This window comes from Nyctibius grandis, chromosome Z (genome assembly GCF_013368605.1).
Source record: "Nyctibius grandis isolate bNycGra1 chromosome Z, bNycGra1.pri, whole genome shotgun sequence".
NCBI lineage: Eukaryota > Metazoa > Chordata > Aves > Nyctibiiformes > Nyctibiidae > Nyctibius > Nyctibius grandis.
The window spans coordinates 56,660,184-56,675,811 of NC_090695.1; the positions used below are offsets into that span (position 1 = coordinate 56,660,184).

General features: G+C 38.1%; 1 protein-coding gene across 4 annotated transcripts in view; it reads right to left on the reverse strand.

The window, feature by feature from the left end:
• FER (FER tyrosine kinase) overlaps positions 1–15,628 on the reverse strand; it is a 221,027-nt gene that overhangs the window by 160,526 nt on the left and 44,873 nt on the right. For all 4 annotated transcript variants that reach the window (XM_068422476.1, XM_068422477.1, XM_068422478.1 and 1 more), the window contains 3 exons: positions 5,483–5,666; positions 2,824–2,961; positions 720–839 (listed from right to left, as the gene is read on the reverse strand). In XM_068422476.1, coding sequence (XP_068278577.1) covers positions 720–839; positions 2,824–2,961; positions 5,483–5,666 — 442 coding nt within the window. The remainder of the gene's footprint in view (positions 1–719; positions 840–2,823; positions 2,962–5,482; positions 5,667–15,628) is intronic.

Below are 15,628 nucleotides of genomic sequence, written 5' to 3' on the forward strand. Positions count from 1 at the left end.
TGAAAAGTTGAGGCTGACAATATAATAGAAACACAATAACCTCAGCAGAAGATTTGTTCCCCAGTAACAAATTATTAAAGGTGAAGCTGGTGAAAGTAATGAAAAGATTTAAATAGGCAATATATTAACAAAATACATAAAGAGGTAGTTGATCACCCTGAATAGCTAAAAGCTCCATGAAATGCAATACAACAGCTACATCTGTGTTAGTAAGTTAATGTACTTTAAAGGTTATAATAATGAATAAGATTTTCCTTTGCAAAACAAAAGCAAATACTTACAAAACAAGTGAAATTAATATATTATGAAAATTTTCTGCATGGCTATTTAAATCACTGATGACATCACTGTACTCAGTGGTTTCACCAAAAGATTTCAGTATTTTTCCTAGAGTACTGAATGTGGTACCACTTTTGGGAAGATGAACCAGTATGTTCCCAAGAAGGACTCATGACAGATTTGGAGCATTGTACAAATTAACTGGCAAGGAGAGGAATACATATTGAAAATGCTGGCAAGTTTTTGGGGGGACTGGGGAGGAGTATTTTGTGCAAAGGGACACTAAAACCAGCATGGGAAAGAGTCTATAGTGTGAAAATAATATTTTTAGAAACTCTACCTTAAAAATGAAGACACACTTATGCGACGACATGAATGAGACTAGATATAATGTATAACAGCATTTCCAAAGGATGAAACGTTTGTAAAGAAAGACTTACGTGACTTGTAAACTTTCTGCTGTTAGATTATTCCACATGATCTCATTAGCTTGAAGGTTTTCATTTTCTTCTAACAAAGACATATCAAACTCTATTTCTTGTTCAACAACTTCTGATGACCTAATTCAGTAAATAAATATTTTCAAAATTAACACGTATCTTTGAGTAGATCATAAAGAAAATCATCATCTTTTGAATTATTTTAATAACTAGAATATAGTTAAAATTACATATGAAATAAAAGGTAGCCATTGAATACATATTCTTTTTCCTTTGAATGAAGAACATTGTCTTAAAATAATGTTTTTTATAACATTATGTAACATTTTTATAACAGATAACAAAATGGCATACAATTCTTTGAATCAAGATCACAGCATAACCAAGGTTCTCAAGGGGTATCAGTGTGAATGGGTGCACTCTTAGCCAATCCTGCTATAAACCTGCATGTGACAATTACCAACTCACATATAACAACAAAAAAGATAATGCAAGAATTCTTAGTACAACTTCTGCATATATTAATACTGAGTAACAGTTCAATAAATGGCAAATAGAGTTTATTTTTAAAATGAAAATCTTAATTGCACTACCTGCATACTCTGTAGCCTCAGGCACTGCTGAACCTGCAATAACTGCAGAGTACACACAGGTACCTAGAGTTCACTTTAAAATAGAATTTGGACAATAAGAGAAATAAAGCAGAGAAATTTAGTTCAGCTCAGAACGCAAACTGCATCCAAATACAGAGTAAATTAGCTTACACTGAATCTGGACTGTCCTGTATCCTCCATGTATACAGCATCCTCCTAGACAAACTAGCTGCCCGGGGCTTCGATGGGTGGACTCTTCGATGGGTTAAAAACTGGCTGGATGGCCGAGCCCAGAGAGTGCTGGTGAATGGGGCAAAGTCCAACTGGCGGCCAGTCACTAGCGGTGTTCCCCAGGGCTCAGTTCTGGGGCTGGTGCTGTTCAATATCTTTATAGATGATCTAGACGTAGGGATTGAGTGCACCCTCAGCAAATTTGCAGATGACACCAAGCTGGGTGGCAGTGTCGATCTGCTGGAGGGTAGGAAGGCCCTACAGAGGGATTTGGACAGGTTAGATAGATGGGCCGAGACCAACGGCATGAGGTTCAACAAGAACAAGTGCCGGGTCTTACACTTCGGCCACAACAACCCCATGCAGCGCTACAGGCTGGGGGAAGAGTGGTTAGAAAGTGGCCCGGCGGAAAGAGACCTGGGGGTGCTGATCGGCAGCCGGCTAAACATGAGCCAGCAGTGTGCCCAGGTGGCCAAGAAGGCCAATGGCATCCTGGCCTCTCTTAGGAATAGTGTAGCCAGCCGGTCTAGGGAAGTGATCGTCCCTCTCTACTCGGCACTGGTGAGGCCCCACCTTGAGTACTGTGTTCAGTTCTGGGCCCCGCACTTCAAGAAAGATGTTGAGGTGTTGGAGAGAGTCCAGAGGAGGGCGACCAAGCTGGTGAAGGGTCTGGAGGGTGTGACCTACGAGGAACGGCTGAGGGAGCTGGGGTTGTTTAGCCTGGAGAAGAGGAGGCTCAGAGGTGACGTTAGTGCAGTCTACAACTACCTGAAGGGAGGTTGTAGCACAGTGGGAGTCGGCCTCTTCTCCCAGGCAACTAGCGATAGGACAAGAGGACACAGCCTCAAGCTTCGCCAGGGGGAGGTTCAGGTTGGACATTAGGAAGAATTTCTTTTCAGAAAGGGTTATTAGACATTGGAATGGGCTGCCCAGGGAGGTGGTGGAGTCACCATCTCTGGATGTGTTTAAGAAAAGACTGGACATGGCACTTAGTGCCATGGTCTAGTTGACATGGTGGTGTCAGGGCAATGGTTGGACTCAATGATCCTGAGGTCTCTTCCAACCTGGCTGATTCTGTGATCCTGTGATTCTGTATAGTTTGCTTTCTGCACGTGCAAGTAGAACAAATTTCAAACTAGAGTAAAGTTTTACAAGTTAACAATGTAAAAGGAACCAAACATGAAGAAATTCAACTCTGATCATTTAAGCAGTGTTGCAGTTTAATGCATGGTTTTCTCAAGAAGAAACATGAACATGTACACCAAGATTAAAATGTATACCTGTGAGTATCTATGAAGTCATTATACTCAGATTTAGGGTCTATCTGTTCGACTGAGGTCTGGATCTCTTTATGGACATTCACAATCTCTTCTGTTACAAGACTGGTGATCTGGCTATATTCATCCAAGATTCCTTTTCTAGAGAGGAAAAAAAATTCTAGTGTATAACATGGCCCTGAAGGCATAGATGGCATTGAAGATGCTTCAAACTTTCAATTTGCTGTTTCTACAAACTCTTGTTGCAACTGGCTAAAAAGGGAAAAAATAAGACAATATATTACTCAAAGAAATAACAGATCAACTGTGGCCTTTTCTTTACAGACTGGCTATGAGTAAAAATTCTCTAAGACCATGTTCCTTGTATTGATTTCAGTGCATCTACATACAGGGTAGCTAAATCAAAAAATCAGTGATTACAAGGAAAAGGAATGTATACGGCTCACTGATAACACTTTTCTTCACAAAGGACTTGTTATGCTTATTATAACCTACACAAAAGTTTTTCATGTTCTGACTGATAAATATATTCTGGCATAAGGCAAAACAAGTCACAAAATAGGGTGCATTTCCTTTAAAAACTGGTTGTCTTTATCATTTTAACTGTCTTCTTTCATACATTTATTTTATGATTTGGTCATTCGGACAAAAATAAGCATAAATCAGAAGTCAGCATATATTTACAAGAAGAAACAAAATCAAGCAAGACGTTCCTATGAGAAAGTACAAGCCACACAGCCTTGTTTTTATCTTCTTCCAAGAGCAGGCAAAACCAAGTGAATAGGGAACGGTAAAAGAATAGGTGATATTGTGCCACTACTCTTAATAGCATCCAGTGACACATCCTCAGAACACCCTTCTGTTCTCTTTTAGTTTTCCATAAATAAACCCTCATAATCATTTCCTATTTCATTTTTATCTTTGACAAACTTGCTGGCTTGCCAGGTGCTGAAGCACAGTGAGCTTTCTTAAAATACTGATGAATTCTGGCCAGCCCAGATAAAAAAGTATCAATACTTTCTTCCTGGATAAGATCTCAAGTTACGTTTACTCTGTAAAAAAAGTTATGTGATTGGATTTTTTCAAAACTTTTTCTGAGGTGAAAACAGACCAGAGAAGGCATTTAATCTTGCCTTGCCTGTGAACAACATGTGTGAAAAGGTTCCAGAAAATAGTTCAAAAAGTGTGACAAAAAGATAGATGAATGTCAACTACAGCAATGCCACGTCGAAGAGAAAGGGAATCTATGTCAATTACAAAGAAAAAAAAAAAAATCATTAGCAATTCAAGTTTACCAAACTTCAAGCCTACCAAACTAATTCATCTGCAAAATCAGGATTATTAAGGAAGTATGTTTCACACAGATGGCCACACCAAGCTCTACACCTGAAATCATCACCTCTTTGTGTACACCAAAGATACTAGAAAGGAGTAATTTTCCAGTACATTCACATCTCAAAAAATGTCTGTGTAGTGACAAAAAGATTTTCTTACAGGTTTTTACTCCAGACATAGCAAAAGCTTGTCTGGAGTTCGATAGGTTCTTGTTCCATCATAAAAACTCTTCAATGAATTATCCTATCTCACAATTCTGAAAAAATCGCTTTAATTACTTCACTCAAATTTAACTGTAGCCTTTTGCTGTGGTTTTACATACAAAATTAAGATTAAAAGGACTGGACAAAGACTACTACAAAGGTCTATTTCATTTTGATACCTGCACCAGAATCAAATGAATTAATACGATACTGCATAGGGCAGTTAATGATGTCTGCACTACATAATCATGAAAAGCATGAAATCCCCAACTCTCCCTCACTTCCTGTGTGCTGTGTGATGAACATAGACTTCAGAGAAGGTAAGAAAACAAGTTAAAGAAGAGTGCCTCACATCTAAATGAACACTACCTACAAACAAAAGTAACCGCCCTTTCTTTTAGACTAAGTGATTTAAATTACACCCCAACAAAAGACCTACAGAACAGACTCCCTAACCAACTCGCTGCTTCAGGAAAGACAAAGAGGCAGCATGGTGGTTACAAACCACAAAAGAGGGCTTAAAGTCCTCGCTGTCTGTTCTCAGAGATAATCAGTTTGCACATCCTCTGTAATGATGTAAAAAATGATCTTTCAGGAGAAAGGTAATTGTTTTTTAAGGTTGGATTCCTTACAGTGTGATCAGGTTTGTATGATCCTGTTACTTCTCCCACATATATGATTAACCATGCATCTGCGTGGCCCTCCTCCACAGGCCAATGACTTTCAAAACAGTTGGCCAGTTTAAACCAAATTTGTTGCTGCTGGAATTTCATAAAAATAAGAACACAAGAGAGGCAACAAACTTGCTGTAGTATACCACCAAAGGACAATGCATGAGCTCAGCTATAAACACTGCAGTTAATCTGTAAGATTTTAAACTTTTATGAGAAGACAGTGTCTCGCTAGAATGTTTAAGTAACCACTCAAAACTAGTCTGCATTATTTGGATAGACTTTTCTATACAGAATTACTGTCAGTTTAAAGATGAAAATACATTTTTTCATTATCCCTTGAAATATAATTAATTAATCACAGTTTATTATTTTCAAATAATCCTACAAATTAATTAGAATACTACACATATAGAATTCCACAAATTAAAAACAAATAAGAATACATCTTACAGGGCTTTGATCATTTCTTCTTGCATCTTCTGTAGTGAATCAAGTAACAGAGGAAGGGTAGTATCATAATACTGGTGCTGATGTAACTGTGCGCCTTTCAGTGCCAACACATACTGATTATGCAATATATGAAGCTTCATAGTGGCTTTATCACACCGATCTTTGGCTTTCTCAGTCTCCTTTCCTGAGAAAGGAAAAAAAAAGAAAAATGCACGTGGTGATTAAAAAGTATACAAACTTGTAGATGACATAAATCTAGTACATTTATGATACAGTTTGCACCTTTTTCTACAGTAGTCTTTTCAAGGTACTTGTCTGAAAAAGGTAAAATCTGTTTTCAGGTCATTTGTAAGACCAAATGTCTTGGCTTTCTAATTAAAACCCTAAGTAAGAAAAAATTGCTGTATTTCCTTTGAGCAGAAATGTGAGAATGCTTTATCTAAAAGTATATGAAAACCACTATCTACACAGGTATTAAAATAATAATACTAAGAAGAATAAAGAACAAAACTCATACACGTGACTATCACAAAGCTAATCTTTTACTTGCCTCAAAGCAAATAAACATTTTTTTAAATGAAGAAAATAACAGATGTCCTACTAGGTCAGATCCATGATTAACTAAAAATCTGTCTTTTTTTGTGAGCAAAAATTCTATTGCTACATATCATCTCAATAAAGTAATGGTGCAGTCTACATATGAGCAGCTGAACGCACACTACTACTCCTGTCCAAAATGCACAGCTTCTCTACCACAGCTTAACATTTCCTTATCGCTGTCAGTATCCTGATCAGGAGGCTGGCTCTACAATCTCAGCTCTACACTATTAGAGAACAGAAGTTTGTGCTGACAAGTCCAGTTCAGTGCTGAACCTAGAGCTACAAGGTACTTCAAGACGTCACCTATTCTATTCTTTGCCACAGTAATTGCACAACTATGTGGCATATGTTTTTATGATTTTCCTGAGATCTCCAATGACAGATAACTGCAACTTCCTAGTACCACTCAGGTCTACCGCTGTGCTTGCTGAAAGCATTCCCCCAGCTCCCTGCCCCTTCACTCTCCAATGTAAATCTTTCTTGCTTTAATTTAAACCCTTACTTCATATGTGCCATAGGTATGAAAAATAGATTCTACCATCCTCTGCAAACCATCTTTTATATTCTAGATTACTTACTCTCCTCTTCTGCCCAATCTTCTAAACTTCATGCTAACTGACCTACAGGTCTTCCCCTCTAAATCCTGTTTTCTTTTTGCCGGTGACTGGTTCAAAACCTTACACAACTGAAACTTCAGTCAAGGCTCACAGCCAAAGAATAACATTACATTCTAGATACTTTTAGCTCATATAAAAAAAAAAATTAAAATTAAGAAAAAAAGAAGAAAGTGTGTCTTTTTTTAATACCATACAAACATGGCATCACTGATTACTTTTGCTTTGGCATCTGATCCTGCCAAGTAATGCTATTTTTTGAGACTCATCTCTCAGTTTATCAAATTATTGTTAACTCTACAGCTGCCCTCCAGGGCACTTTCAATCCCTTCAAGGCACAATGATGCCTGGGAATTTAATAAACAAACTCTGAATCAAAGTAACAAAACACTGAAAGACCACCCAAACCTAGTCTCAACATATATCCTGCAATGTCCCATAAGGTACGTTATTCTGACAGGACTTCATTAATAACCATTCTCCAAGCAGCTTTATGCAAACAGTTTTGCACCTCTACTAGAATATTTTCAACTTGATTATGCATTGTGCTTGTCATAAAAGGATATGAGATTACTTTGACATGATTCCTTACTGAGATAGCTAGGCTCTTACACATATCCTTGTTATTTTCTTGATATTTATGAATTGCCTCATTAATTTTTCAGAAACTAAAGGCATTTTAAAGGAATCCTGTATCTGCAATTACCAAGTGCAGATTCATAATTATCTGCACAGATAAACATACACTAACTAAATCAATCTCATTCAGACTGCTACATTTCTTCTAATCTTAAAATAATTTAAGTAATAGAAAAGATTGTATTTTAACATTTCTACCACTTATCATAAAGTAGCTGAGAAAAAAATAAAAAGGAAGCTTTCATAGCTAAGTGGTAGAACACAAGCTTGAGGGCAGACCTTGAAAAACTGAAATTGTGTCATATGAGGAATACACAAAGGACTGTGAACTCCAGTAAATTAAAATACAGGAACATATTAAGGTACGTCAAAAAAAGTTGACGGAAAAACTTGTAGAACAGTAACAAATCCTCTTTCATACACACTGGAGTCAGCAAGCTTGTCAGAAAATGTAAAGGACAGTCACTATATGAAACGAGCTGGTAGGAAAAAAAAATATTTTTTTTGCATCTGTGTCCACTATGAAAGACCTTCAGAGACTTCCAGGCTGAAATCTCTCTTTATGAAAGAGTCAATGAATTTCTCTCTTCTGAGGTGTCAGAAGAAGAGGTTAGAGAATAAATGAAATAAGAAGAAATTATGAGGACTGGATGGTGTTTAGCTTTAGAACTTTCGAGGAACTTGAGAAAGTTTTAGCTGAAATATTATGATTAGTTTTTATAGGAGGAACTAGGCACTCAATGGAGTGCCCTAGGACTATCAGTTGGGTCCTGATACATAAGGTGATAAAGATGATCATGAAGATGCTGTCTGAAGGAAGCAAACAGGGGAACCAAATGAAGAACTGGGAATAAACCTTAAGATGTACTGATTAAATTACAAAATGGTAAACTAAAGTTAGTGTGAATATTTGTAGAGATGCATATGGGGAAAAAACTATTCAAGCTTAGTAACCTGTTGTAAGCTTATTGAAAGCACTCAGGAATGAGATCTTGGGGTTAGCACAGAAAGATCGATGGAGATGTTAACTCAGTGTTCGGCAGCCGTCGGACAAGATGTTATTTAGCAAAGGACTAGACAACGTTATTACGCCACTGATTAAATCCACACAACACACTATGCAGTTCTTTCACCTGAGGGAGGACGTATTTGAAATGAAAAAGGTTTAGAGAAGGGCATTAAGCATCAGAAAGGCAGGAAACACAAGGAATCCAGAAGTAATGACTAAAATGAGGACTCCTTGAAGCACCAGGAGACAACATGTGAGAGGGGGGACACAGTTAACAGACCTTCCCAGCCTCTTTCAACTAACCACTGGAAGGCATTTTATGGAAATAGCATGTACTTTGTTAAATACAAAGTACATTCTTCTTCACCTAGCATGGAGCTAATCTATGCAATCTTTTGGTCAAAGTTATTGTGAGCATGAAAACCTTAGGCAGTGTAATAGTGAATGGACATGTGTACGCAAAAAAAAAAGTCTTGAAGAGCTACTAAGAGAGACAACACTTCTGACCCAGGAACTCCCTAGGTAACACATTGCCATGAAGTCAGGATAGCTGTCTATCTGTTTGTCCCCTCATATGGCTCTCTAGACATTTGCTACCTTGCCACTGTCAGCTACATTTTAAACACAGAGTAATACAAATTACTTTAAAGGGATATCATGTCTGTTGTTTAACCGAAAACAATCTAACTGCTGTATGAATGAAACAATACACTTTAAAAATTTCTATAAAACTGTTTTGGACAGACAACAATCTCAGCCTTCCCTAAAACTTTTGCCAGAGATAACAGGCTTTGTCTTTGGCAAACAATCAAAACTCATGTTTCATGGGAAGACTGTAATATTTTTATTTCCCCAAAACATAAAAACATTGCACTATTTATCTCGAAATTAAATATAGATCATTTGGAGGAAAAAAAAAACAAACCAGCACATCACAAAATGACATCCCAGAAGTTAGATACCACCAAATACACGCAAGTCTGACACCAGTGTACCAATATAATGAACGGTATACAATCCCATTTTCGCATCTGCCTTGAGGACTAAATTCCTTCTCTATATACATTATTCCTCAGCAGAACACCTCAACTAATTTCAGAATAAACTGAAGTATCATACACAATTTCTAAATACAGTAGACTACAGTGTCAAGCTGGTTGTCTGCAGACCAAGAAATAAGCACTATAAGGTCTTTCGTGAGAATGAGACGCATGTGAACACGAGGGAATAATGGAAGGTTACTGAAGAGGGTTTGGAGGGGAAGAGGTGAAGTAGCAGCTACAATATAGGGACTGGATTAATGAGGAGGACGAGACAGCTGGAAGTCAAAGCCTAAGGCACCATATTTTGCTTGCCCTGCCCCATTCCCTTGGGAGATGCACTGGCCAGGGAAACAGGACGAGGGGGACAAGGTGGTAGCAGAGGGAGAAATGATGGATTCTCTCTTGAGTTTATTGTATGTTCAGCCACTCCTACTCAAGCATGCCCTAGATTACATAATCTGAAATTATTTCCATATGTCATTGTTTAAGAGCTTAAAACCTACAACTTGTTAATGCATATCTTTAAAATACATCCCCTACCAGCTTTCAGCTTACCAAAAATCAGCGTATGACAAATTATACTGTGTACATTGTAAAGGTTTAAAGCTGGGCTGGCTGTTAAACAGATGGCAGATGCTTTCTATTAACCCTTTCCTTCCCCCCAGAAGGGGAAGGAAAAGAGAAAAGGGAGAGAGACTTACAGGTTGGAAAGTTAAAACCGTTTTAATAAACAATAACAATGAAAAAGAGTATAATAATAGAAATTGAAATAATTAAATATATACAAACATATACAAAACCAAGATCAAACTCCCCTGGTCACCACTGGCATTGCAGGGCAGGCTCTGGGAAGTCCCAGACTGGACTCAGTGGCAGATGGGAACTGGATTCAGGAACCTGAAGACTGGGATTGAAGGCAGGAGAAAAATGAACAGAGTCCTCTTTGGACACCGGCCATAGACGAAGAGAGCAAGACCCTCATGATGCCTTAGCTTTAAACTGAGAATGACGTGTATGGGATAGAATACGTTGTTGGTCAGTTTTGGGTCACCTGCCCTGTCCTCTCCTCCCTGCAAGTGCAATTCTTTTATGACCCTTCACTTGTGGACCATGAGGAATTTAGCAGTGACCTTGGTTTCTACAGGAATAAGTACAAGCAACAGCCTTTCTACATACCATTCTTACCTTTACCTTAGTAATAACTATAAACTTCTGCGTTATCAATCCTAGAAGCACACAATGTCTGAAAAACATGTAGCCAGCTTCAGAAAGTGCAATTATTCAGATGACACTTAACTGAAAGGAAAAACCACTGGAAGGAAGATTGGTTCTGTTCTAGTCCAAACCATGACAACCATCACTACAGGTTTCTGACCTATGAACCACAACAAACACTCTTCAACAGTTAAACTAAACTGAAAATTTACACTAAAAATGATCACAACCACATAACTAGAGACTTAGTAATACTATCTCTCTTTCAGAAACCTTGCTAATGGCTAAACTATCCCATTTTCCCATCTCCTGAAGGACTAAATTCCTTTGCTATACATTATTCCTCAGCACAACATCTCAACTAATTGCAAAATAAATCAAATTATCATATACACTCAACTTTTAAATACAGCCTTTGGACCTACAAGAAACACAGCTACAGTATTATTTCCATATTGTAGTTTGTTTTTTAAAGCAGCAAAATGCAGTGAGGCAGAGTACACAGTTCTTCTATATGTCAGTTAGCACAGAGGAAAACATCCAATTTTCTTTATCTGCATAACAAACTTCATAAATAGATCTAATTATAATTCTACTGCCATCAGTTGCTGACAAAACTGTTTAGTGTTTATAGCAACTATGTGTACAGTATGTCATGCCATAAACAGTATTATGAAGCTTGCAAAATTCAATTATGAAGGCTTGACATTTGAAAAGAAAAAAGCTGGCATTCTTTTTAAAACATTCTAGACAGTCGAGTATTTAAATTTCTATTAAAACTCTTTTAAAATTTTGCTACATACAGTACAACAGAGCCATCCAGAAAAAAAATGGTTTAGAGTATTTTCTATTAAGAAGGCAGATTTGCTATTTCGAAGTTCTTATAATGGTAAGTATTAATCTTTTGTAGCCTAATACTCACCTTGAATGGAAGAACAGAAACTGGATAGAACAACCAACTGAGAAAAATTTCAGCTCATAATGTTCACTTCATCTTTTTCTAAATAAGTACCATGTACAGTGCAAATGCCTCAAAGAAACTGACTTTCAGTCAGTGCAAATACAGAAAATTTCCATACATACTTTGGATTAAAAAGAAATAATTACACTGAAGAGCTCAGGTTTTCACCCTCTTACATCTTTTTCTGGTTGGTCAAAAATTGTAAGTAAAGGCTCGTATTCCCTTATATGTTCACTACATTTAGTTGTTACTGATTTCAATAAAATTTAATACTCGTGAGGTCCTCAAATCTGCATTGTAGATTTTGGTGTTTTATTCAAAGAGCAAAATTCTGACTCTGGGGAACACAGCGTAAAGCACCCACTAAATCATGTAGGACAAGGATCCACCTCCTGAAGATTACCTGTAGTGCAACATTTAAGACTCACGTCAAGGCTTGGTACAACCTTAGCTGTTCAGATTTCAAATCCAGCTTCATGATAGCACAGGTTAAACTAATGACTGAGGCTTACACCTACTGTTGTTTCTGCAATAGAGAATTCCAGTTAAGCTGCTTTAGTTACAGCCCTTCAGCTAAATCTTATGGGCAAGTAAATGCTCAAAAGACAAAATTATTTTCTTAAATATCTATTCTTTTCAAAGAGAAACAGCATACAGTGAAAATCTCAGGTTTGAGTAACATGAAATAGAAAGCTTTCCCCTCAAAATCAAAAGCTCAAACAGAAACATTTTCGATTGTTTACTCTAGAAAAGATGTCATGAAGAATTCCAAAATCCAATGCTGTACAAAACTATTTCTTTATGTGTACATTGTAGATCAGCTGCTAGCAAAAAAGCTCAGCTCTATACTGCAATGGATACACGTTACCATAACCCCTGAACTTCTGTTTCATTGCAAATGTAACAAAACAGTCTTTCAGCTCAGACAAAACCCTCTGCCAATGACATCCCACTCTACAGAAAGATTTTATTTTTTCCTCTCAGTGTTGTTTTGCAATAATGGTTAGAAAAACTGTCTAGAAGGCCTCCTGGAAGTGTCAGTTATGAAGCTCTTTGTTCTTATGTTTGCTTCGTTTTTATTTGATTTGTTTCTTTGGGACTTTTGAGGACAGGAAAGGAGAAAAAAAATTTGAAAGAATAAAAAGTTGAAAAGACACAGAAAGCTAAAAACTTGTCACTGTCTAAGCATGTATTCATATTCATGCTTGAGACACTCACATGTATCTTTACGTGTTTGCTCTTAAAAGACAATAAATATCATAATTGCTTTTTGAGGAGGCATAAGTGAAATACTAAATAGTTTGTGAAAACAACATAAATCTGTCACAGTTAGGCACATTTTGGAATGTCTACAATTAGAAAGAGTTTCTTGTCCAGTTTTCATAAATCTCAGAAGAAGTCTGTCTGCAGTCCATTGTTATGGCATTTCAAGAAGGACTACCCCTTACCTCTCGCTCTTGGGAACTTTAGTGATACCAATAGGTATGACCTTAAGCCATTCAGAAGTGGTGACAAAGTGTTCATAAAAGAGGCAATGGAGATCATTGTAAAGGCTTAGCTCAAAACACATGAATTAACATTCTGGATTTATAGCTCCTGCATCAAAACATGACCTTTGGCTTCAGCAAACAGCGAATATTGTGCCATGAAGAAACACTAATGAAGATAACGTCCATATGACAAAGGAGAATATAATTTTATTAGACAAGTCCAGTTTTTGAAAATGAATTTAATTTCGTCTCAAAAGCAGGCAGAGACAGACCTGACACAACAATAGAGGGATATATATGCCCAACAGAAACACAGTGAGAAGCCTTAAATATGCTAGAAAAATGGACACAGAAAAGCACCAGAATTACAGGATAAACAAAATGAAAATTAGAAGGGCAATCTGAAGATCTACACATGAGTAACACATGAGAAGAAAACCTTTATACATAAAGAAAACTATGACTAACAATCCCAGAGAAACTTGGAGGACAAGAATATATGTCAGGAATTCACATAACCACCTCTGAAGTTCAGAAGTGGAAAAAGCAAATCCACCTAAATTTCTGGGTATTGGTAAATATAGGGAAAAACAGCAGAGGCAATGTTATAATACATGTTGGCACCAATGATACTGCAAGGTGAAATGTGGACAGTATCAAAAGTGACTACAGAGCTCTGGGGGCAGCTGTCAAGGGCACGGGTGCCCAGGTGGTATCCTCCTCAATCATACCAATGCCGGAAAAGGGTGCGAGGCAGGCACTGACAATACAGGTTGGTAAGTAGCTGCAGAGCTGGTGTTGCTGACAGGGTTCTGCATTCTACAACCATGGAACCCTGTTTGCAGACCACTATCTGCTTAGGAGATGGGAAGCACCTTGCCAAGCAGGGTAAAACTATTTTTGCCAATATGATGGCTGACCTCATTAGGAGGGCTTTAAACTAGGAAAGACAGGGGAGGAAGAGGGTGACCTGCAGTCCTGAGGGAGCAATGGATAAGACTGCTGAGCAAAGGGCATGGGAGGTGTGTGATGGGAAGGGATCACAAAGTCAACAAAAGGGTGCTTGGGTGGGGTCACCTCCAGCACCTGCATGTGGGCAAGAAGGTTCCTACAAGGCACCACTGTGGAAAAATCCCCCCAAATCCTCTCCAGGAACTCAACATGCTGGGGTGCCATACTTAAGTGCCTGTATACTACTGCATGCAGCACAGGGAATAAACACAATGAGTTAGAGATCTGTGTGCAGTCATAGGGCTATGATCTTGTTGGGATCATGGAGGCATGGTGGGATGGCTTCAACGACTGGAGTGTTGCAACAGAGAGATACAGGCTCTTGGGGACAGACAGGCCAGGAAAGAAAGGAGAGGGAGCTTCCCTTTATGTGAGAGAATAGTTGGAGCTCATGGAGCTCTGCCTGGGGATGGAAGGGGAGCCGACAGAGAGCTTACAGGTTAGGATTAAGCAGAGGACAGGCAAGGTCCCAGGAAAAGCCAAGAAGCTTGGCTTCATAGTTGTTGTAATTTACTGTATTATAACCTCACTAGGGTATCACAGCATTTGATTTCAGAAAATTTTTAAATGGAAAAAAAAAAAAGAGGGGAGTATCGGGGCTTTTACTTTTTTTTTTTTCCTTTTCTTTTTCTTGAATGAAGCAACAATCCTCCTCTGAGAAAATATGTAAAACTTCAGCCTATAGTCATGCTTCAGACAGAAAAAACATTTCTTCCTTGGTTTGCGTTAGAACCTTTTATTTTTTTAAATATCAGCACTAAAGTCTAAAGCTGTCAATGCATATAGTGATCTGTTACACATTTCCCAATGTTTATACTATTTTTCAAATAACTTAGCAGAACTGCATTTATCTTTCCATCTACATATTTTTCAGCATTTACAATAACAGAGATAATTTCTGAATATTTTTCTGTCTCCACATTTGTTTATCAATAACAAACCTCCCATATAGTCACTTCCTTATTTGATTCCGGAGACATACATTTTCACAGAGCATTATTTCATTGTGCCTAGAATATTCCTTCATATTATTATTTTGCATTATTATACTGAAGACTTCGTTTATACTCATAAGTCTTCTTCTAACAACATTTTTTTTAAAACTGTGCGCTTGCAGACCAGAAGGCCAACCACATCCTGGGCTGCATCAAAAGCAGCGTGGCCAGCAGGTCGAGGAAGGTGATTCTGCCCCTTTACTCTGCTCTCGTGAGACCTCACCTGGAGTACTGCGTTCAGCTCTGGGACCCCCAACATAAGAAGGACATGGAGCTGTTGGAGTGAGTCCAGAGGAGGGCCACAAAGATGATCAGAGGGCTGGAACACCTCTCCTATGAAGAGAGGCTGAGAGAGTTGGGGCTGTTCAGCCTGGAGAAGAGAAGGCTCCAGGGAGACCTTAGAGCAGCCTTCCAGTACCTGGAGGGGGCCTGCAGGAAAGTGGAAGAGGGGCTTTTTACTAGGACAAGTAGTGACAGGACGAGGGGTAACGGTTTTAAACTGAAAGAGAGTAGATTTAGATTAGATATTAGGAAGAAATTGTTTCCTGTGAGGGTGGTGAGACACTGGA